The following is a 24138-nucleotide window of genomic DNA, read 5'->3' on the forward strand; positions in this document are numbered from 1 at the left end:
ACTAGCCTTGCACTTCATTCGCCGCAGTTAGTACCAGGACTGTCCTTACCTCTCTGCACCCAGAGCCAGCTGGTACTTACCTCTTGTGCGACACTGTGCCAGAACATATGGGTCTCACATACGTCCATCTTCTCCTGGTGGAGGAACTTGCACTTATCGGGAACTAAAAGTGCCTCGCTCACGTACTGGTCAACTGTGAAGAGAAAACAGACCAAACAATCAATGACTGTTGAGTGAGAGCTGAGCATATACTCACTGACTGCTGGTGAAAAAACAGATAATACAACCCTGAATGGGGCGAAAACAGACCATATGCTCCCAGACTGCGGATAAAATATACTGTTCGCTGACAATGGGGAGAAAATAGACCATGCTCTCACTGACTGTGATGAGAAAATAGACTCATTAACTATGGCAAGAAAATAGAAATATCACTCACTGACTGCAGCCAGAAAACAGAAAATTCCTCACTAACCATGGCCAGAAAATAGAGCAATCACTCACTGACTGCAGCCAGAAAACAGAAAATTACTCACTAACCATGGCCAGAAAATAGAGTAGTCACTCACTGACTGTGGCCAGAAAAACAGACAAATACTCACTAACTATGGCAAGAAAATAGACCATGCACTCACTGAATGTGGCGAGAAAACAAGTTAACATGCTAACTATGGAGAAAATGGCAATTTACTCTGAGCATGTATATATGTCAGACCATAGACTCACTAAGAGTGGAGCGAAAAGTCGATTCACATTAACTGTGGTAGCGAACAGTCTACACTGACTTCGAGGCGGAGGGTAAGAAGCCACATGCTCACTGACTGTAGAGAGACAAGACGACACGCACTTGCGTAACCGACCGCGGGGAGAACACAGAACACACAATACTCACTCATTGACTGTAGGCAGAAAACAGAGCACACATTTACTATCAGCCGAAAATACACCATGCACTCTCTGACCGAGACGAAAATAGGCCACACAGACACTCAATGGGTCTGGGAAAGAAAACACACATGCTCTTGCTCATTGCATTGAATGACAGCTCAAAGATGTCGGTTTTCTTCCCACAGTCTATGAGAGTAACTGATTTAGCATATAACTGGGGAGGGCATATACATCCAGCCCCCACCCCCTCCTCACGGAACGGGCAGGTGGACTGTAGCCGACCAAGGAAAAATCTCGAATATTCATTCGACAGGCTGCAGTGCGGAGATTTACACTAGCCCCATGTGGCACTGAAGACTGCATCTGAGGGGGTTCTGTAGCGGCTATGCTCATTTTCACAAGGAATTACAATCTAAGCACTGTGCACGCTCTGGGGAAGTAAAAAGACAATCTTTACTTTGCACCGTCTCATCGGTGGGATTTACCCTGCTGTGAAATTCTAATGGAGACCAGAATAAGCGTGGTTGAAGTGAAGGCCCCCATGAACAAATGCTATCAAAAATAGGTCTGGAGTGTATGTGAAATGTTTTTTAGGTCTCACTTGACCGTGATCAACAGAAAAAGAACTTTAGGAAGTACTACTGAGAGACGTGCTTTGGCTCCACCCACACATTTAATTTGCTTAAGCACAGCATTTGATTGGATGGAAGTTTGGAGCTTCCACTGAAAAAGAGTGCTAGTATTGCATGCTTTACCTTGTGGGAAAGCTTATGCTCGCTATAGCAGTACTATGTTGGTAGTGGTGAAAAGCCAACACTCGAGCGAATAGGACTGACCTATTCATTATAAAAAGTTACGAAAAAGGCAGTGGGGCTGACATAATTAAAATATTTTGTTAAAGCAAGTAGGCCTTCATGGGTGACTTGTTATCACTCTGTGTTAAGGAATGTAGGCAGGCACTGTGTTTCTTGGAATCTTCCAGAGGAAGAGATGGTGTGAGGATGTGGCCTACTGGTTAGAGCGGTCGACCTTGAAGGTGGGGAGCGGTATTTGAGTCTCGGCAGGGACGCTCACCATCCTGCGATTCTGGGCAAATCACTCCCCGTTCCCCTAACAAAAAATGAACGTGTCCGTCTGTAACGCAACTGGTGCTCAGGTAAAGCGCTCGGATACCTTCGGGTCAAGTTGGCGCTATATAAAACTCCCCCGCCCCCCAAAAAAAAAGATAGGAGGCAAGATTTGCCGCCATCTCCTCTGCCTCTTTTCGGGGGCTAAAAGATCTGCACTATGCACTATGATAATTCCTTACTTAATCTTTATTTCTGTTAAAAACCAAAAAGATACACACATATTCATCATTGACAATGGAACCCACAGTACAATTATACAGGTAAATAAACATATTTCATACACCAGGTTCTAACAGACAAGTGGCTCATGGTGAAATTTATAAGCACAGAAAGAAATCACTGGAATATATCATTTGTTATGTGTGTACTCAATTAAAACCAAGTAAAAAAGGAGAAACAGGAATAAAGTGCGAGTGCAATAATATCTAACAAACTATGATAATTTGTGAATGGCTCTTTTAGGAGGGGTTGTATATTGTTTTGTCAACTCTTAGTTTACGTGTTGGTACTCTTCTGATGGTATGCCTGAGGGTGGTCTTGTGGCAAGGCATACGTGCAATATAGTAGGCCTGGGTTGGTCATGGTGATAAGCCAATGATAAAGGCCATATACCAGACAGGTTATTTGGCAACAGTCATGTCAGACTCCATAGTTCTGATCTGTTTATTGTGAAAAGTTACAACAAAGGCAGTGGGCCTGTCTTATTTATTGTGAAAAGCATATTTTAAAGCTCATCAGACTTTAAAGATGGATTGGTATTAGTGCGCTAAAGCCTGTAGGCCAGTACTTCCTAAACTTTTTAGAACCACAAAGAGAAACATTTGAGACCTACCTAGCCTTTTGGGACATGAGGCAGTGATTTTTTGATGTAGATGATGGTAGTGCACGGTCATTTACAGATAGCCCATTTTCCAATGAAATAGCCACTATTTTGCACAAATATGCACTTTTACTGATACAAATATATAACACACGAATGATAAAGTGGGGAAGTCGGATTTATTTGAATATTTATCATTTGTGCATCACCAAGTAAAGATTCTTGATTTGTTTTGATTCTATTAAAATCTGTTTCCACCAAACTTCAGGATTACAAAAGAATTTGCTTCATTTTTGCTTTCCTACCTGCTGAATGCATATAGCTCATTTACAGGTAAGTACATTTTGTTGTGTGCTGCAAACAAATGACATTCTACATCCTTTCCTTTCACACTTCCTGTACTCCAGGAAGATTGTCACATAATTCACTTTAAAGACTCCTCCCACTTTTCCGTCAGAAAAAGAAAAAATAGCAGCAATTCCCATGTAAAAAAGAATAAGCAGCAATTTGTCATAAGGCCTAGCCTGACATTGACCGCTGTCTTTGAAGCACCACAAACGAGATAAAATAAACACAGAAATTAAAGGCATCTTTATAGAATTCTCAGAAATTCCGAAATCACCAAAAATCAGCTTGCGACCCACCAGTAGGTCACAACCCACAGTTTGGGAAACACTGCTGTACACAAGTATTTTTTAACACCTAATCTCAGATTACAGTAATAGGCAAGGCTTTTGCATTTGGTTACCCTCTACGACAAACACTGGCTAGACTTGTTAGACTATTAGCAGGGCGTGCCGGACCTAGTTGTCTGCCATACTTCTGTAGTATAAAAAGTCCTAAAAAACAGGCATATCCATACACAGAGGAACGTTGGGTCAGCTCCGTTCTGCCATTGGTCTGCTAGAGTGTCAACTTTCTGCTTCCTCTTTTGATAGTGTACGGCAACGTCAGGGCCGGACTGGGAACCAAAACCAGCCCAGGCAAAGTGCTCGGCCGCCCCCCGTGGGGCTTGGGGGTGCCGCTGAGCTCTTTGCCAGGGCGGGTTTTCGCCGATTTTGTTACAGAGCCAATTTTGCAGCTATGCTGCAAAAATGGCCCTGTAACAAAAACGGCCCCCAGGGCCCATAACCGGCCTCCACCCGTGTGGCGCACCGGGAGATTGCCCGGTGCCCGCTACGGCCAATCCGGCCCTGAGCAACATAGAGTGGGTTATCCCACTTACGGTTTTGGCTGTATTGCCGTTATGTGACATTTTTCCAGATGGCATGCATATCCACCAGAAAATAGGAGGCCTATTTATCATTGTTATTGCATCGGCCTTGCGCCACACAAGGGGGTGCAAGGGCGACGCAACATCAAAGTCAGGTTTATCAAGCCATGCAAGGCCACTGTGTGTGGACTGAATGGCTTGATACATCTAGAGCAATGGAGCGGAAATTGCTGAGTTGCGTGGCTCTGCCCCAAAGAGGTGTTCCGTGGTTGGAGCCTGGGTGTTCCCACACATTCACCCATGGATTTTGGTGAATTGCCAGATTCACCATTACTGGTAGACCTGGGAATGCATCAAAATACTACGCTTCCCCAGGTGAGGAATAACAATGAGAAACATCTTGATTTCTTCTCCTTTTTAACACTTTCTATGTGTGCTGAATTATGCAGCACACACAGTAAGAGGAAAATGTCCCAGAGGATTGTTTTTGTGCAGGAAGGTGTCCCCTCCGACACAAAATATGATTCTGCTTACAACGCAGGCACCCTTGCAGCAGGGAGCAAGGGTGCCTGCATTGGTTCTAGGCAGCCAAGAGTATGCCAGCGAATGGAAAAGATAGGAATGCACTGTAAGATGTTGAATACGTCGCATTCCTGCCCTTTCACGCAGGGCAGCACAGCAAGGTGGCTTTCAGTGTTGCACTGAGTAAAACTGATAAATGAGTCCCCAAGTGTGCTTCAGGGGTGGTGGGTAAGTCCTTTAATTCCCCTTCTTCTCCTTCTATAGGGTCTATTTCATTTCTTTACTTCTCCTTTTTAGAAGAACAACGGAAATGACAATGCATAATATTTTTACATTCTTGCATCCAAAGTGCGCAAGAGGACGCATTTCATGCTAAAATACAGTGCTGAATGCTTATTTTGCATTTTTACGCATAATTTTACCAAAAGTTGTTATTATGCAAAAAAAATATGCTGAAGGCAATGCATGTGGCAGGGTTGTCTGTAGGCCAGGTCCTACATACAACCCCCGTGTGTGGCCATCTGCCCCGCCGTGCATAGCCTTTGGCCAAGCGGTGTGCAGTTGACCGCACACCTGCATTCAGATTCACGGGGGCAGCTCATAGTCCGCCCAAAAGTGGGGTTGGCCACAGAGTCTGACCTGCCCCAAGGGACACCCAGCCCACTAGATCTTTTATTTTATTTGATTATTTTTAGATCCTGTGGGACTCTTGAATCCCCTCCCCCACACAAAAAAGGTCCAGGATGTCATGGTCCCTCTACCCTGCCCCAATATACTTTCTTATTTTCAGGACACAGGGAATGAGTTTTTATGTCCTCTAAGGGAAGCCGCAACATTTCTCTTCATAATTTGACCAGCCAGAACTCGAGCTCCCACAGAACTTGTGGGAGTTAGGTGGCTGAAGGGGGAGAAGCTCCCTCATCGAAACTGAGCGCTCTGTTTTTTGAAGTTGCTTGCCCATGTCTCTTCTATGGGACACCCATGCAGATATATATATATATATATATATATTGAACCCTAATTTCTCAAATGTTCCACACCAAATCACAAAAAACACACTTTCTAGGTAAAGCTTGTTGGCAAATTTGGTGCAATTCCTTTCAGTTGTTTTGGCTGTAGCACTGTTCAAAATCTCCATAGAACCTGTATGGGGAAATTGTGTTTTGATATCCCCCCACCCCTCATTTTCCTCAGCCTCTGTCTGACATACAACCCTAAAACTTTCCAGGAAGGAACTTAGGTGCTGAGCTTTTTTGGGAAAGTTTTGTGTAGATTTGTCAAATGGCGCCACAGTTATTCCTGAAACAAATAAACAAGCGAACAGCAGCACAGGCCAAGGGTGAGTGCCCCCTCTGGATAAGAAAAGCAAGCGGGTTGAAGCTGTGGTAAAGGTTGCAGTACATGCTGCGCACCCCTGGTGCATTGCCAATTCCGTAGGCCTTCTGCCCCCCCACTACGACAGAGCACAGGAAGGGGGGGAGGGGAGTTATTCCATGAGGGGAAGCTAATCTCTAAAGCCCTTATCCATGGCTGTTACTTGCCTCTCAAACTACCTGAAGACACAAAGCCTGTCTGGGGGAGCCTTCAGGGTTTTTTCCGTGTTGGGAAGAAATCATCCCCGACTGGTGGGTTCTTACCATCCGCGAGCATGGCTACTGCCACAAACTCACCTCAACACCAACAAATATCCCACACCACAAACACACCCTTGGCCTGTAACACCAGCACCTTCTGCAAAAGAAAGTTCAGGTGCTCATCCACAAGGTCAACATAGGGCCAGTACCATCACAACATGACAGCAAGGGTTTCACTCGCTATCATTTTTAATCCCCAAAAAGGATGGGTCACTAAGACCATTCTAGACCTCTGGCCCCTCAACAAGTACATTCTATCACAACACTTCCACACGACTACTCTGCAGGATGTCATACTGTTACTACAGCAAGGTGACTTCATGACTGCAGTCGACCTGACACTCACCCAGGCCACTATTTCCCTCCATCACAGGGTGGGATTTAACATAAATGCTACCAAATTCCATCTCCAGCCCCTTCAGATTCAGCTCTTCTTTGGGGTCTTTCTCAACTCAGTTGCTGGAAAAGTGTACCCCAGCCAACCCAGAGTGCAGGCATTCAGGGAGTGATAGTTTCAGCTAGACTGTCAACTCACAGTCAGAAGGCACATGCATCCTCTTCAACAGTGGTCACTAGGAAGACCTAGTGTTGATGCAGACCATCACCCATCACTCTTCACTGTCCTTTCATGGACCCCATTGCGCAGGTTCCCATCACCACAAACGCTTTACTTTCAGAAAAGGGAGAGCATCTCCAAGAATTAACAGTTACGGGCATGCAGTCACCTCAACAGCGGGGTCTTCAATCACCTTGAGCTTCTGGACATAAAGTTAGTTCTCAAGGCTTCCTTCAGGACATCCAGCACAAAGTAGCCCTTGTTAAGATGGACAACATGACTTTCATGTACTATCTGAAGAAACAAGCTGGCACACACTCCCCACAATGGAACACAGTATTTAGCATTTTGATGATTCACCATCGGATTACCCTCCTGGAGGAGTACCAACCGGGAGTGGCCAACAACTTTGCAGACCTGCTCAGCAGGATGCAGCAACAAACCCACAAGTGGGAACTCCACCCACAAATCCTACTCTTGTGTTTCTGTCACGGGGGGTCCACAAGGTTGACCTCTTACCCACATCACAAAACACTAAAACTTTGCCTCGATGTTTCTGCATCCTCACTTCATGGGCAATGCTCTATTGATGAATTGGTCAGGGATTTTTGACTATTCTTTTCCTCCTCTCCCACTACTTTCGTACGAGGTCAAGAAGCTCCACCAAACCTCCCACACTCATCCTGGTGGCCCCAACATGGGCCAGACAACCCTGGTTCTCGCCTGTCAGGATGTTCACTGTTTTCCTTGAGAAGCTTCCGGACAGGCTGGACGTTCAAACACAGAACCACGGCAGAACCAGACACCCGAAACCCAGGCAGCTCAGTCTAGCAATTTGGTTCCAGAGGTTCTAAAGTTTGGTTACACCACTCTACCTCAAGAATGCATGGACATTCTCAAAGAAGCACGCAGACCCACTTTATATGCTAGTAACTCTGCCAACTGGAAATTATGTGTCCACTGCCACATTCCAAAGCAACTGGACCCTGTCAAACCTGCAATCCATTATATCGTCGGTTACCTCCTCCACCTGCAGAAGTGAGGTTTAGCCTACATTTCCATATTACAGCTTATATGCAGACCAGGGAACACTCTTCATTGTGCAGAATCCCTGTCATCAAGGCTTTAAGTTGAGATTCCACTGTGAGCTAAAGTGACTGTGATCTTATTATTAATCCCAATGACAGCATAATGTATGCAGTAAACACACTATATCTTGAATTGTTGCGTTCAGAGATTGTTTTACATGGTTTTCCCAGAGACAGTGAAAAAAGTTTATGTTGATTATATTTTTAGACCTAATGAGTTTGGGAAGAACACAGATGACGTGGTGGTTTGTCCGTTATTAAATTAAAGCGGATATTTAGTGATTACGTTGGCTATGGTCTTAGTAGTCTTGAGGCAAAAGTATTCAAGGAGCAGGAACTACACTCCCTCACGCTTCCATCCGACTATATTGAAGTCCGTAGAGTGACCTTTCACAGTGATTGGGCAAGAGGTCACACATTAGAGCCATTTGTTTGCAGGCACATCATTCAATTTACAAATGGGTGCTGAAAAACAACATCTGATTACCAGAAGTGGCATCAAAGTTCAATTGACCCCTTGGTGATACCCAAGGCCTTTGACCAAATTGTAGTCATAGAAAAGTGCCTAAGAAAGTTGATGCAGGCGTGTCAGAGTTTTGCTTTGAACTTTGTAGCAGCAGCTGGCGCTTGTAGCAGTCAGGAAAGATGCTTGTAGGATATTTTTGGAGTCTGCACATAGGTAGCACCACTACTGCCACCTCCTGCACTGGATGGATTCCTGCAGCCAAGCTTCTAGAAGTCTTCACTAAGTACTCCAAGACTGAGGTATGATGATCCTTAGTATAATGAAAACAAGTGCCCTGAAGAAGGCCTAACAAAAGAGGGTCTGAAATCCTGATAATTGCTCAGATTAACTTCTTAGATTATTTACAGTGGCGATTTCTACCTTTAAGCAACTGCTGTTCATGATCTTATGTCGCTACAGATCCTCAAAGTTTTTAATTTTTACAACATACGTTGCTCATTGGTATACATTTTGTGTCGAACATATATGACACCTTACACTCTGCTTTCTCCACTTGCTTTTCATACAAGGTTTACATGGAATAAACTCACTACATATGAAATTAATTCTCTACAGATAAGAACTTATGTATTATTCAAAGGTTGCAAATATCTTCAGTCAGATTTAGCAGTTATGTAGGTCTATATGAAATGTATCTAAAGACATTTATTGTAGAAAATCTTGAAACACCCCCGCTGCAGCCCAAAAAATGTAAGCCTTGCAGGCAGTATATTAGTATTTATTGTAATTTTATGCACAGTTTCAGGATGAAGGGTTTCCATTTATGATTTAAGACTAAATGCAAGACTTTCACAGATGAGAGCTCATCAATGCTGGATATTACAAAATAAACCCAAACAGTTTCTGGTCACTTTGAAATAGGCATATGTCCGTTGAATACTAAACTTTATTAAGCATTATGGCTTTTGCTTTCATAAAACACCTGTTCATAAGGCAGACCCTGGGATGCATTGATGTTAAAGCCTCCTGGAATTCGTATCTAGAGGTACAGTGTGCCAATATTATCTAACTGTGCCAAGCATCGCTGTCTTGAGTAGAAAGTGACAATTTACTATATATCTTTCAATCTATCTCACTCTTGCTTGACCTAAATTCTTAAATCAGCACTCATCCATTGTGCCTCCATTTTCACTCCAGCCTTCAATGCTTCTCATCCTTCAAATACCCAGGTAGTTTGGCCAACTCTGTACCGGCCAGTTAAGTGGTCCCATTTTCAGATATTTTAAGTTCTCTCACGCTGGCTATAGGTGGTTTATCTGGTCCTTATCTTTTCATTGCATTGTGATGCTTATATTTTGAGTTAACAATTACAAAGACAGGATTTCAAGGACCAAAATGCAAATTGGACTGGATCAACAACTCCTATCAAACAATTCGAGCTCTTTACATATTAAAAAAGGTTTCCGACCTGTGCAGACAAATTCTTTAACAGGATAATTCCGAAAAAAAATTCTTCGGAACTAAAGATTAATCGCCAATGGATTCAAACCCGAAGTAAAGAGTTGGCGAAAGTGTTTGCATGAAGGGTGAGAAGGAGATGCTCTGGCAAAACCGTGTAGGGGTTGAGCCTACTTAAAACCAAGATGTGGCTCCAAGTTCAGCCAAAAAACACTGGTAGGATTAATATTGTACCCAAACTACTCCATGTGTGTTTGGCAAATCTTTAAAAGCTCCACTGATCTATTCATCTCTGCTCCATCCATAGACATTCTCTCATACGCAGATAATGCCACAGATAAGGATCTCCCTCTCTTAGATATAAAATGGCGGCCGCTATCTGTGGCCAAGTACCATTGGAAATATGCAAACGTGGCGAAGTCCAAGAATCGGAATTTGTGGCATTTGATGGAAGAAAGCGCATTTAGTGGTATTGGACTGTAATAAGTATAATTCCATGGCAGCCAAGGTCTGACTAATAAAAGCGGTTTAAACTGCAGAGAACCAATCGAAAGTGTATCTCGCATATAACAGGGAACCATGAATTGGCTCGTCCGCTTTAGTCACAAGCATGAGGGGTGACTTTCATCAAGATTTGCTTCAAGCACGAAAAGCAAAAATTATGGCTCATCTTGATTCACCAGTCTTCTGTGTTGACTGAAATTAACTATCCAGGGCATGCTGATGTGCGAGGATCCTGAACCCCCTGAATGATCCCTTTCCTTATCCACACAACCCGTTTGACACCCAGACACCTTCTATACCAGCAGCAATACTCACCCAAACACTTGTATGGGACCACGATATGCTGGCGAACTCTGCACTTTGACCTGCCATTCTTGCACCAGTTGCTGATGGTGACTGGTTGAGCGGACTCAGCCACACTGGTTATCTGGAGCTCCGGATACACCTAGAGAAGGAAAAAGCAAATTTCAATCAGAACCCGAAAAACCAAGCCAGCCAGAGGAGGAAGGGAGGTGGGGGGTCAATGTCGGCATCTTCAGACAGTGGGATACAGAAAAGAAGAACATTTAGGATGTGGTATTAGAAAGTTATAGCCATGCGTGCTGTATGGATGGACATCCCTAATTCAAGGCAAAACACACACATTTCCCCTCACCCTTCAATCCCTGGTGAGCAGCAAAGTATGCTTAAAAACCAAGAAAAACTCATCACCTCTCTACCACCTGGGACCCCACCAATCCTCTGACAGGGCACCCCATCAATGCTGTAACCAAGGCCCTTCATCATGGAACCTGGGATCATATTGATCTCCTGACCTGGGAACCAAGGTACCCCCAAACCTGGCACATCCATCAATCCGGGACCTAGAATACTTGAACTAACCATTCCATGGCTACAACAAAATGTTGACCTGGGACCTCTGACCAGTCAGCCAGTAAGTTGAGTTATGGGACCTGCAAAACCCTCCAATGAAGGATCCCTAAATCTTCGGAACTCCTGGTCTAAATCTCCATGAATGTCGATTAACTATCTCACCAGGAACCTTCCAATGGACATTCTGTCTGGGCATCCCATGAGCCATCTAATCAGGGCCCCATGAACCTGCCGACCAGGGACCTTGAGAACCCTGCAACAAGAAATATACTAGTAATTTAGCTGTAAGAATAGATGCGCATATTGGAATTATCGTATATACAAATACTGTCCCCCACAAAAATCTTTAATGGATGAAACACTGATCAGTAATCCATTTTTCAGGACCCTGGTGTATGCAGATATAACTGATAAATGCACTTTAAATGGCGCATAGAGTGCTGTCCTTAATGCATACAGTTATAACTCGCTCATTCTAAGACTGCTAGATACCTATTAATAATAACTAATAGGAACTATTAGCAATGCACCAAGAAAAATGTTTCCGTTTGGTTGTAAACACACTAATGCTGCAGGTCTTTTAGCTTCCTTTAATCGTGTTGTACACTTATCGGGCAAATTAAATGATCCAAACTTTATTACTTCAGGAGCCTGGCTGCTAAGTTGAGACCCTTGGCGTCTTTATGGTGAATTCTCTTCCCCTGCATAGTGAGAAAGTTTGGGAAAGGTGGCAATTTCCACATCTTGTTATCCATGTTAGATGAGAGTTGAGCCCACCATGATGCTATTAGAATCAGCCTCATGTACGATTCCCCGCACCTGTTGATTGCCAATGACGTGTGGAATTTGGGGAAAAACGTAAGCAATGTTCTGCATTCAGCCTTTTCGAGACAGCGCAGTCCCCTTAGACTGGGATGCATATACGTATTTGTGAAGCTTCAGTGATTTGCAACACAACCAAATCTATGTATGGTATCTCCGATGTATGGTGTATCCAAATATTTAAAAAGATTCTTCTGTCAGGATTTTGCAGATTTAGCACCTCTGCCATCCCATTTTGTTGGGCAAACCTTAGTGGCACATTATTTTCCAAATGCTAGCCTTTTGGGCTAGCATTGAAAGTGGGTACGGCCTAGTACCACATTGCTTGTTGAGGTAAAACATGGTCATCGTGTTGTCTGTGTGAATCTGAACCATCATCCCTTGTATCAGGCTTTGTAAAGCCTCCAGTGCCAACTGAGCGGTCCTTCACTCTGAGAACTTGATATGTTGGGCGGCCTCTATGTGTGCCCCACTCTGCATGAGAGGGATTGGTTACTAGGATTGGTTGTTTGAAAGGTCTCCACTTTTAAGGCTTTCGCCACGACCACTAGATCTTCCCAGGACCTTGAAGACAGTGCCCATCGGTTTGTAAGAGATTCCAGCATTTGGAGCATGCGATATTAGGTTGTTGAATGCATATTATCATGAATCCCATACATTTCATTACCATCCTCATTGATAGAGACTGACGTCTGGTGAAGGTAAAGCCGATCCTGCAATGTATAGATTCTCCGAGTAGGTGACGCAGACAGTGGCTTGCAGTATTGAGGTTTGCCTCAGAATGTGTTTTTTACTGAGATGGTATTTTTAATTATTTGATAATATTGCCTGTGAAATCTAAGTTGCATCAGCAATTGGATCGGCTTGTTTGTGCTGTCCTACCATAGTTGACACATATTCCTCTTTAATAGCCTGTCAATCACATGTGGATGTACATATATGGTCAGTCTCCTTGGAGGTGCTGGCAACACTACTAGACACACTTGAGCTGACTTCAGTCCTAGCATGGGCTGATAGTCACGAAGCTGCAAAGAATTCCTTTGGCGGAATTCAGGTATTACAACCTACACCGTTGCTACATTGAACATATCGGTCTTGGCGTATCAAGTCCATCTTTGGAATGACAAACTGCACTCAAACTGCTTGGCTCTTTGAGTAGAACCTACTTTGGTACTTCCTTGAGCGGTAGTGATTGGACTCTTTCTAGCAAGAGGTGAACATCTTCTCGCTTGGTGGTGGCATGTATCGTTGTCCCTTTTCATTCTCTCTTGGGATTTGTTAAAGCTGTCCCAAACAAATATTTCCAGACATTGGTGCAATAATATTAATAATTTGCTTGAATCCAGACACCCTAAAAAATATAACATGGATTGTGTATTCAGCTGAATTCTTGTCGCCTCTAAAATACCTGGCAAGACTGAATGGGGGAGGCCAGCAGTGGGAATGGACGCGAGAGGCCAGCAGTGGGACTGGACGCGAGAGCCCAGCGGTGGGACTGGACGCGAGAGCCCAGCGGTGGGACTGGACGCGAGAGCCCAGCGGTGGGACTGGACGCGAGAGGCCAGCGGTGGGACTGGACGCGAGAGGCCAGCGGTGGGACTGGACGCGAGAGGCCAGCGGTGAGGCCAGCGGTGAGACTGGAAGCGAGAGGCCAGCGGTGAGCCTGGAAGCGAGAGGCCAGCGGTGAGCCTGGAAGCGAGAGGCCAGCGGTGAGACTGGAAGAGAGAGGCCAGCGGTGAGACTGGAAGAGAGAGGTCAGCGGTGAGACTGGAAGCGAGAGGTCAGCGGTGAGACTGGAAGCGAGAGGCCAGCGGTGAGACTGGAAGCGAGAGGCCAGCGGTGAGACTGGAAGCGAGAGGCCAGCGGTGGGACTGGAAGCGAGAGGCCAGCGGTGAGACTGGAAGCGAGAGGCCAGCGGTGAGACTGGAAGCGAGAGGCCAGCGGTGAGACTGGAAGCGAGAGGCCAGCGGTGAGACTGGAAGCGAGAGGCCAGCGGTGAGACTGGAAGCGAGAGGCCAGCGGTGAGACTGGACGTGAGAGGCCAGAGGTGAGGCTGGACCCGAGAGGCCAGAGGTGAGGCTGGACCCGAGAGGCCAGAGGTGAGGCTGGACCCGAGAGGCCAGAGGTGAGGCTGGACCCGAGAGGCCAGAGGTGAGGCTGGACCCGAGAGGCCAGAGGTGAGGCTGGACCCGAGAGGCCAGAGGTGAGGCTGGACGCGAGAGGCCAGAGGTGAGGCTGGACGCGAGAGGCCAGCGGTGAGGCTGGACGCGAGAGGCCAGAGGTGAGGCTGGACGCGAGAGGCCAGAGGTGAGGCTGGACGCGAGAGGCCAGAGGTGAGGCTGGACGCGAGAGGCCAGCGGTGAGGCTGGACGCGAGAGGCCAGCGGTGAGGCTGGACGCGAGAGGCCAGCGGTGAGGCTGGACGCGAGAGGCCAGTGGTGAGGCTGGACGCGAGAGGCCAGCGGTGAGGCTGGACGCAAGAGGCCAGAGGTGAGGCTGGACACGAGAGGCCAACAGTGAAACTGGACACGAGAGGCCAGCGGTGAGAAAGGACACGAGGCAGTGAGGCTGGACACATGAGGCCAGCAGTTAGACTGGATGCGAGAGGCCAGCGGTGAGACTGGACGCGAGAGGCCAGAGGTTAGGCTGGATGCGATAGGCCAGAGGTTAGGCTGGATGCGATAGGCCAGAGGTGAGGCTGGACGCGAGAGGCCAGAGGTGAGGCTGGACGCGAGAGGCCAGAGGTGAGGCTGGACGCGAGAGGCCAGCGGTGAGGCTGGACGCGAGAGGCCAGCGGTGAGGCTGGATGTGAGAGGCCAGAGGTGAGGCTGGACGCGAGAGGCCAGCGGTGAAACTGGACACCAGAGGCCAGTGGTGAGAAAGGACACAAGGCAGTGAGACTGGACACACGAGGCCAGTGGTTAGACTGGATGCGAGAGGCCAGCGGTGAGACTGGACGTGATAGGCCAGCGGTGAGACTGGAAAGGAGATGCCAGTGGTGAGACTGGATGGGGAGCACACTGGCAAAATTGGACATTGGATGTGAGAGGCCAGCGGTGAGGCTGGATGGAGGAGCCCAGCGGCAAGACTGGATGTGAGAGGCCAGCGGTGAGACTGAACACGAAAGGCTAGCAGTGAGACTGGTAGGGGGAGGTGCAAGTGAGAAGAGAAGCAAGGTAAAAGAGGGTAGGAAATAAGAGCTAGGGATGTATTAGAAATGGGGGTCTCTAGTTGGCAATGGTTTGCACCTTGTCCAACCAAATAGGGACCCTTCCTTATAGTCAGGATAATGGGAATACACTACTGAAATAACCCCTGCTCACCCCCTTGGTAGCTTGGCATAAGCAGTCAGGCTTATCTCAGAGGCCGTGTGTAAAGCATTTGCACATAACCAACAGTAATACAGTGAAAACACTACAAAAGGACACCACACCAGTTTTAGAAAAAGTAACCAATATTTATCAGTGCAAAAAAGACCAAAACGATAAAAGACTGACATACAGTAATCAAAAATATGCACTTTGTAAGAATTACTTTAAAACGCAGAACCTTGAAGCCGGTAGCTCCGTCCAGGGCTACTGCAGTGCTGAAAACAACAGAATCCAACAGGTTTGACCGACCGTGTCAGTGGGTACCGGCGTTAGTATCAGCAGACTCGTAAACAGTACCTTTGGTTCCGGCTTACCGTGTTGGTGTGGGCCGGTCGTGGCAACCACCTCGGTTGCGTTGTGAAGCGTAGCAGTGCAGCGTACAGTGCCGTCAAGTAGCGTGCAGGTAACGGCTCAGTGACAGTCATCCAGCAGCGTCAGTGAGACCAGGGCTTTGGTGCGGAGTGCGGCAGTGCCTTCTGCGGTGCCTTCAGGACATGGAGCCAGCAGCGGTGTCGTGATGGTATCGGCTGCTTTCCCCCTCTGTGGCAACTGAAGCCCACAGTTCCAGAGGCGGTACCCAGAGTTAAGTGAAATCTTTGCTGTCCCTGAGACTTCGTGATCAGGAGGCAAGTTCTATTTCAAGCCCTTGGAGATACTCAGCATCAAAAGAATAAAGTTCAGTCCAGTCCTTTCACTTCCCAAGGCAGAAGCAGCAACTGCAGGCCAACCCAGCAAAGCAACAACACAGCAAAGAAGCGGTACTCCTCCTGGCAATTCTCCCAGCTCTTCTTCTTGGCATGTTCCTTGATCCAAGTGAGTTCTCTGAAGTCCTCTATCACCCTGAGACTTCCAACAGGAGGCAAGCTCTACTTCAAGCCCTTGGAGAAAACTCTAACAGCAGGATGATGAAAGTGCAATCCAGTCCTTTCACTGCCCAAGACAGAAGCAGCAGGCCAACACAGCTGAGCATGCAGCAAAGAGGCAGTTCCTCTGGACAGCCTTTCCAGCTCTTCTTCCTGACAGGTTCCTTAGTTCAGCAGTTATCTGAAGTTCTGGAGTATGGGCCCCAATATTTATACTCCATTTCTCTTTGTTCTTTTGGGCAGAGACTGTCTGTACTCAGCCCAAACCAGTTCGGTCCCTTTTGGACCAGCTTCCTGGCAGGAGGTGGAGACAGCATTGCCCAAGGCAGACCAGGCCCATTCAGGTGCAAGGAAAATCGCCTCCCACCACTCTAAATGCAGAACCGGCCTATTAAGGTGCTAGTGAAACTCCTCCCACTACTCTGAATGCAGCCCAGGTTTATTCAGCCCAGCCCTGACTCATCCAGGAAAGGCAGGACACACCTCAACCTCCCAAGTGGCTGTCGGAGTGAATGCACATCTCCAGCCCTGTCACTCCAAAGACAGACAGCCAATCCACAAACCAGAAGAGGCACACAGGATGGCTAAGCAAGAAAATACCCACTTTTTAAAGTGATATTTTCAAACACACAATATAACAATCATCTTTACTAAAAGGTGCATTTTTACATTCTGAGTTCAGGCATACTAAACTCCAATTCTCTATCTCGGTCCAATGGGAAGTTATACTTTTTTTTTTATATCGGTTTATTGCATTTCGCACAAACAAATAGGCAGCATCACTACCATGCAAGGCTGTTTCCATACAAAACTAAAACAGAAACAATTTGTGATTGAGCAACACAAGTGGGTATAAATCTTACAGATCAAAATAATGACCCCAGTGTACGATTTGAGTGAATAAAGAATTGCTTTCATATAATGCATTAATCAGCTCCAGATGTAGAACTAGCCAGGACTTGTTACTGAAAGAACTGTCTTAGTTGCTCCCAAATGTCTTTGGGCTTCGATGATGTCAGGAGTTTCTCTGCATATAACTCCAGATTTTCTTTGCAGTATACCAGGTCTTTAAGCCAGTGCTAAACTTTCGGTGCCTGCTTGCCCTCCCATGTCATAGCAACTCGGCGTTTGGCCATTAGCAAGGTAATGTGTACAAATTTACCTAGAGTCCCCTTCACATGCGGAACATAACTTAAAAGGCATACTAGCGGTGTACAGTGCAGGTCTGACCCCGACATTTCCTGTATGTTTTGCACCAACTGCCTCCAAAAGCGCGCTATCCTCCCACAATCCCAAGTAAGGTGCAAAATGTCTGCTTCCAATTGGCCACATTGTTTACATCTGCTAGAATCCCTCAAGCCATAATTGTGTAGACGAAGGGGCGTATGATATGTCTGATGAAGATATTTGAAATTTATTATTCAGAGATTTCCATTAGGCGTTAGCTTGCTTGTGAGATTGCAGACATGTTCCCATTCCGTAAATGTCACAGGGGAGGTCAGCTTGTCGTTCCACCGAGCACGGCTCCTATCCGGCCCTTTGGTTTTCTCAGCTCTTATTGACCTGTATAGTTTAGTAATTAACTGTTTTCACCTAGTAGTAGTTAATAGCAATTGTAGGGATTGGAGAACTGGAGGCTCCGCCGGATATGTATCATAATGTGATTTAATAGCTTGCCTCAGTCTATGTACAGTGAACTGGAAGAGTAGTGTAGCGTTAGTAACATACTGGAGATCCTCAGTGCCATCCGGATAAAGGTCTTGTATGGTTTTCATGCCTGCCTTCCTGAGTAACTGCATTGGGCCAGCCTCCTGTGTCACCGATACCGCGGCATGATGTGCCAGAGGCATCGCCGGGGCATATATAGGTAATTTATTGGCGAGCTACCCTATGGATTGCCACGCTGCAAGTGTTGTATCTAATGTGTTTATTTCCGTTTTTGGGGTACCTTGTCGCGTGTGAGTAATTAGACTATACAAAGGGGTCGTAAAGGCATCACCATCCTCAGCTGCCACATGAGGGGTGTAGGCATGTGGTTTAAACCAGAAGTATGCATATTGTGCTTGAGCACTTAAGTAATATATATATGGGTCAGGTGCGCTAGCCCCCCCTCCAGCATAGTCAAGCATAAGGGTAGTCCATCCCACACGCACCTGTTTGCCTCCCCAAATTAACCTGAGCAGGGATGTTCACAAAGCATTAAAAAAAACCTGTGTCAGATTTATTGGGATATTGGAAAACAAATATAGAAAACGCGGCAATACTACCATTTTCATAATGGCTATGTGGTCCGCTAGGGACAGCAGCAATGCTATCCATATGTCAATTTGCTGGTCCAATGTGACACATGCTCGCCCATAGTTCTCCCTTATAACGACATCAGGGTCACGATGTATCCACACCCCCAAGTATTTGACCAGGTCTGTGGTCCAAACTATCGGATAGTCCATAGTTGGTGAAGGAGTGGCTGCCGTCAGAGGAATGATAATCGACTTCTCCCAGTTAATATTAAGGCCAGAAATCAGTCCAAATCTTATGTATTCTCGTAGCACCTGCGCCAAATAGCGAGTAGGTTTCCTAATAAAGAGCACCATGTCTTTGGCATACAGGGATATACCGACCGGTCGATGGTTAAAGTTTAGTGAAGTTTCCCTGTGTCTTTGACGTATCACACACGCCAGGGGCTTTATTACAATAGTAAACAATAACGTGACAGTGGGCAACCCTGACGGGTGCCACGTTTGATAGAGAATGGTTTGGATGTCAACCCACCCCCCCCGTACACTTGCCAAAGGATCAGCATACAGTATTTTCAACCAACCCAGGAAGATTGGTGGAAACCCTATGCGCTGTAGAATGCGAAACATGTTGCTCCACTCAATGGAATCGAACGCTTTAGCCGCATCCAACATTACATCCACGGCGTGTAAATTTGGTTTGAGGACATGCTTCATTACGAAAATGGTCCTCAAATGATGTGATGTGGAGCGCTCCGGGATAAAGCCAGATTAATCCGGCAGGATCAGACCAGGCATCAATGGCTGCAGTTTAGTGGCTAGGATTTTCGAAAGTATTTTAGTGTCAATGTTGATCAAAGATAAGGGCCGATACGAGTCGCATGCATCAGAGGGTTTATCCTTTTTCAGAAGAGTAATAATTAAAGCCTGACGGAGGAATGGTGGCAGGACACAGACTTCATGTGCCTCAGCACATACCTCTAATAGGTAGAAAGTTAGGAGATCTGTGTATTCTTTATAAAATTCTATGGTAAGACCATCAGGCCCTGGCACTTTAGCACTCGGTAGGGCACAGATTACAGCTTTTATGTCCGCCTCCTCTATGGGTTGGTTCAAGTAATCCCGATGACCGTCTGCCAGCCATGCACAGGCAATGTCCTCTAAATACTCTTACACAACAGAATCTGGCCCTGTCCCCTGTGAAGCATACATTTTAGCGTAGTGGCCTCTGAACTGTTCCACCATTTCCAAAGAATTGTAGTATTCCACTCCCTCAGAGTCGGTTATTTTATCTATGTGATGATGTTCTGCATGTGTTTTTATTTTCTCTGCTAAATTCCGGCCTGGTCTACCTCCCTCTCCATATTTCCTAGCGACATGTCGGCGTGAGATATAGCGTATTTTTGATTCTGCTATCGTATCATATTCCAGAACTAACTTGTGATTTTGTGAGAGCGTGTCGGGAGATGGGTTAATTGTGTAGTCACTTTCAAGAGTCTTCAGGGTAGTCTCTAACTTGATGAGTTGGGTTCTAAGATCTTTTAGGATACCAGCTGTGGTGCTAATGCAGACTCCCCAGATAAATGCCTCCCATAAAGTAGCGATACCAAAGGGGATGATGGACGGAGCGTTTGAGCAAATCAAACACTCACCCCCAGTCAACTGATCTGGGTTTAATCCATCATCATTCTTTAGCTCACTCCACCACCCCAGTTCAGACATGGCCATATGCAAAATAGGTCTGACCTTGATCGCTTTGTTTGCCTTAAGTTGGCAGGGTATGCCCAGACTTGGGTCCCTTGCTCCCTTTGCCACTGGATTGTTCTATTGCTGTGCGGATGGTGTTATTATAAATGGGGTCCAGTAAAGCCTCCGGTGTCGAAAACGCCATGTGAATGGATGGCGAACTATCATGGGAACATTAATACCCAGTTCCACTGGGTTGTGATCGGACAGAGTGCACAGAAGAACTGTGATGCCAGTGACCCATTCAGTTGCACCCTCACTCAGGAGCCAATAATCTAACCTGGACCAGCTATTATGCGCTGGCGTGGCGTGCGTTCCTTCCCTCGCCGCACCATTACTAAGCCTCCAAACATCTATCGACCCAAATTCCAACATAGCATTATAAATACTATGGGCCACTTTAGGTGTGCGAATGCCTTGCGGGTTTGATTTGTCTAGATTGGGGTCCAGATAGGTATTAAGTCCCCCCCCCGCACAACGGCGGTCTCGGGCCAGCATCTCAGTACGCCATACATTCGCTGAAACACTTCCGGTTCATCTACTATAGGACCGTACATATTGATGAGTGATCAATGACTTCCCAAGTTTACCCTGAACCATAGCGCAGCGTCCCCAGTCATCTATGTGTGTTTTAAGTGGTGTAAATGGGATGTCTTTCCTAATCAAAATGAGAACCCCCCCAGCATAAAAACAGTATGATGAAGCTAGTTTGAACCAAGCCCATTTGAGTGCAATTTTCGCTTCCGTTGTCTTAGTCAGGTGTGTTTCTTGTGAATAATAATCCACATTTGCAAAGTGCGAACAATCACCCGTAAGGGTCTCTAGGCACTGGGGGCCATCGGGAAGATTAAGCAAGCTATTGCCCAGAGTCACATGGTGCTGGGCTAATCTGCCGCCGGTGCCGGGGATCGAACCGTGATCCCCAGATTTCGGAGTCAGTCGCCCTGGCCGTGGCGCCACACCTCTTCCCAATGAAAAGGCAATCTGGGTGTCATGTCGGTTCAGATATGCAAAGACTTGACAGATTTTTTCGGGGAATTCGGCCCTCTAATGTTCCATGTTATGTATCTGTAGCCATCACCCATTGGCACCCGTATCGTTTTTTTATCACAGATGTATCAATCAACTGGCAGTCATAGTCCATCACGCTGAAAATGCATTCCCCATTCCTGGTGTCAATACAATCACAATAAACAAACCCCTTAAATACAACATCTAAACAACAACAGTCTCCAACTGTGTTGAGCCCATTTACCCACCCCCCTCCCACTGCAAACTCCCAATTAGGTTGAGAATACACTCCTCCCACCCACCCTAGCCTTACCCCAAGACAAAATTTAAAAGTCAAACAAATGGGGGGGATCACCGTTTGGAGGGAAGGAACGATGGCGATCACCTACCAAACGGTAGGTTAGCCAGGCTGTTATAGCATTAACACCAACCCAGCTTGTCAAAAGTTAGAGAATAAGTGTACTAAAAACTTGACTACGGTATAGATATCATATACTAACAGTATAGTCCTGCGATTACACATATAAGCCGAGGCTGCGGCCTCGCATTTAATAATGCAAACTATTTTGTCTTTGTAGGCAGGTTATGTGGATAAGTGACAGCGGAGAACATCAAAACAAGCAACCATTTGTCATTATCACTTAGTGTTTGATGTGAGCGTGAAACTTTTTCGAAGCAACCTGAGGAGTCGAACAAAGACAAATGTGTTCCGTAAATGTCAGCGCCAACTGTGAACAGTGAAAGAATGAGTTATCAATCATGGTCACTAAGGTTCGGTGCCAGGGCAGAGTTCTTTGAAGGGTCCTGCGGAGATTTACGTGGACATATATGTTTCGTGAATTTTAAAGCGGACTTTGCTTCGGTAAAAAAATGCGCCTGACCGTCGTGAGTGATTTTCAATTTTGCTGGGTACAACATGGCATACAGTACCGAGGAGGCCTGTAGGAGTCGTTTTGCTGGCAAAAACTCCCTGCGCGCAGCTTGCACAGCCGGTGTGTAGTCAGGGAAGAAGGACAGAGTGTTACCTTGATGGATAATGTGGCTTCTGGCCCTTGCCTCACGTAGAATAGAGTCCCTGTCTGCATAGTTCAGAAGGCGCGCTATTATCGGGCGTGGTGGAGCACCCGGTACTGGCCTAGGGACGAGAGAGCAGTGAGCCCGCTCCACAATCATTACTGGGGAGAGCACCGACCCAAACAGTTTCTGCAGTAGGTTAGCAATATAGGGTTCCATTTTTGCGATGGCTGTCGATTGCAAAAGTCCTAAAATTCTGAGGTTGTTACGTCGGGAACGCGCCTCCAAGTCTTCATTCTTGGCCCGTATTACCTCAAGTACCTTCTCCATGCTCAGGATCAGTGTCCTACATTCAGATTGTGAGTCCTGGGCATCCGATAATCTGTTTTTGAGGGTGTCAAGGCGAGTTTTATGAACCTCCACCTTCCTCTTGACGGCATCAAGGCTAGAGGTTAGAGCAGCGATTTTACTATCAATAGTTTTGAGGCTAGAACGTACTTCAAGTAGAATAGAGCGCATGTCATCTTCTGAGCTATCTAGAGGAACCGTCGGGCCCATCGCCACCCCCTGTTCAGTGGACGATTCCGCAGTGGGCGCTTGGTGTTTACTCTCAAAAGGGATCTTGGGCTGCTTAGGATCCGTCTTTCACATGTTTTCAATGCCGTTGCACCCTGGGGTATAGATACGCTGAACATTTAGTTCCGGCAGCTCCGCACTACAGGACGTCATGCACTGCCGCTGTCCAGTCCTGTCCTGTCGTCGCCCGGGTGGTTATGTAATGCAGTTATGACCAAAGCAAAGATTGTCTAGACTCTAGTCTCTCCCAAGGAACTGGCACCACAACCTCCAGCTTGATATAGCAGACAGTGCCTTCAACAGTATCGCAACCAATATTAGGGATATCGTCAAACAGGGGACCTGGAGACCCCAGATTCACCAGCATGGAGTCGTGCCAGCGTGCAACTACATCCCAAGGGGAACCGAACACGTGATCGTCACTGGCACTTCAAAGGACAAAGCGCCACAAGCAAGGTGGCGGCCCCCAACAGGAGAGCAAAGCCAGCACACTAAACTGATGTTTTGTGGAGGCCCCGCAGATGGTTCCCAAGTGTAGATGTAGGGTACCCCACCGGGGCCAAGAAGCTGGGGGAATGAGAGCCCGGGCTAGTCAGAGCAGCACCAAGCAGCCCCAGAACCGATAGCGAGGAGGGAGCCAGTCACCGCACACAACGTGCCGCAGCCCACATCAGATCAGCGCCGCCCACCCTAGTCAAAGGTGCCCTAGGTGGAGGGAGCAGCTAAGAGTTAGGACCTCAGACACTGACTCACCAGCCCGCGCCACCACGCCCAAGCCCCGTAAGGCAGAAAACGCCCACCGGGGTCTAGGCCCAACAGCGCGAGCCAGCACAGCCACACGCCGAGAGGCCGGCTCCGCCAAACTCACCTCATTATCCCATGGCGTCTCGCAGGTGGCACCGACGAACGCCGCCCCTCGGAAAGCCAGGTCGCACAGCAATCCGCCTCTGGCTGCAGCACAGGAATCCCACAAGGACACCCAGGGACGATCGCCAGTCGCCGATCCTCTCCTCTGGTCAAGTAATTGCGCAGCGGGCACCCGGGCCAGCAGCCCGCTCCGCGGTGGCGCACCGCACGTCGCCTTAGCCTTGCGCCCACACTTGGAGTTATTTCCCAGCACCAGCAGCAGTAGCGGAACACTGCCCCAAGTATCTCGGACCCGGATTACGCTGCAGTCACACCCAGCATGGCGGACATTTCCGTCACGTCTGCAGTCTTGGCACTGCAACATCAATTATGGTGGGTTCTCGCTGTCCCATCGGTCTTAAATCGCAGCCCTGTAATCCGTAGGGGACCGGTCTGCATCGCCGGAGTTTCCAGCCGTCTCTGGAGTTAGGTTGGACAATG

The 24138-nt window shown here is 47.0% G+C and overlaps 1 protein-coding gene across 2 annotated transcripts in view; it reads right to left on the minus strand.

Moving 5' to 3' along the window:
• APLP1 (amyloid beta precursor like protein 1) overlaps positions 1-24138 on the minus strand; it is a 290055-nt gene that overhangs the window by 113677 nt on the left and 152240 nt on the right. For both annotated transcript variants that reach the window (XM_085615940.1, XM_085615941.1), the window contains exons 3-4: positions 10595-10724; positions 81-193 (exon numbers count right to left, since the gene is read on the minus strand). In XM_085615940.1, the coding sequence (XP_085472066.1) occupies positions 81-193; positions 10595-10724 (243 nt within the window). The remainder of the gene's footprint in view (positions 1-80; positions 194-10594; positions 10725-24138) is intronic.

The sequence above is a fragment of the Triturus cristatus genome, chromosome 7 (genome assembly GCF_964204655.1).
Source record: "Triturus cristatus chromosome 7, aTriCri1.1, whole genome shotgun sequence".
Lineage (NCBI taxonomy): Eukaryota > Metazoa > Chordata > Amphibia > Caudata > Salamandridae > Triturus > Triturus cristatus.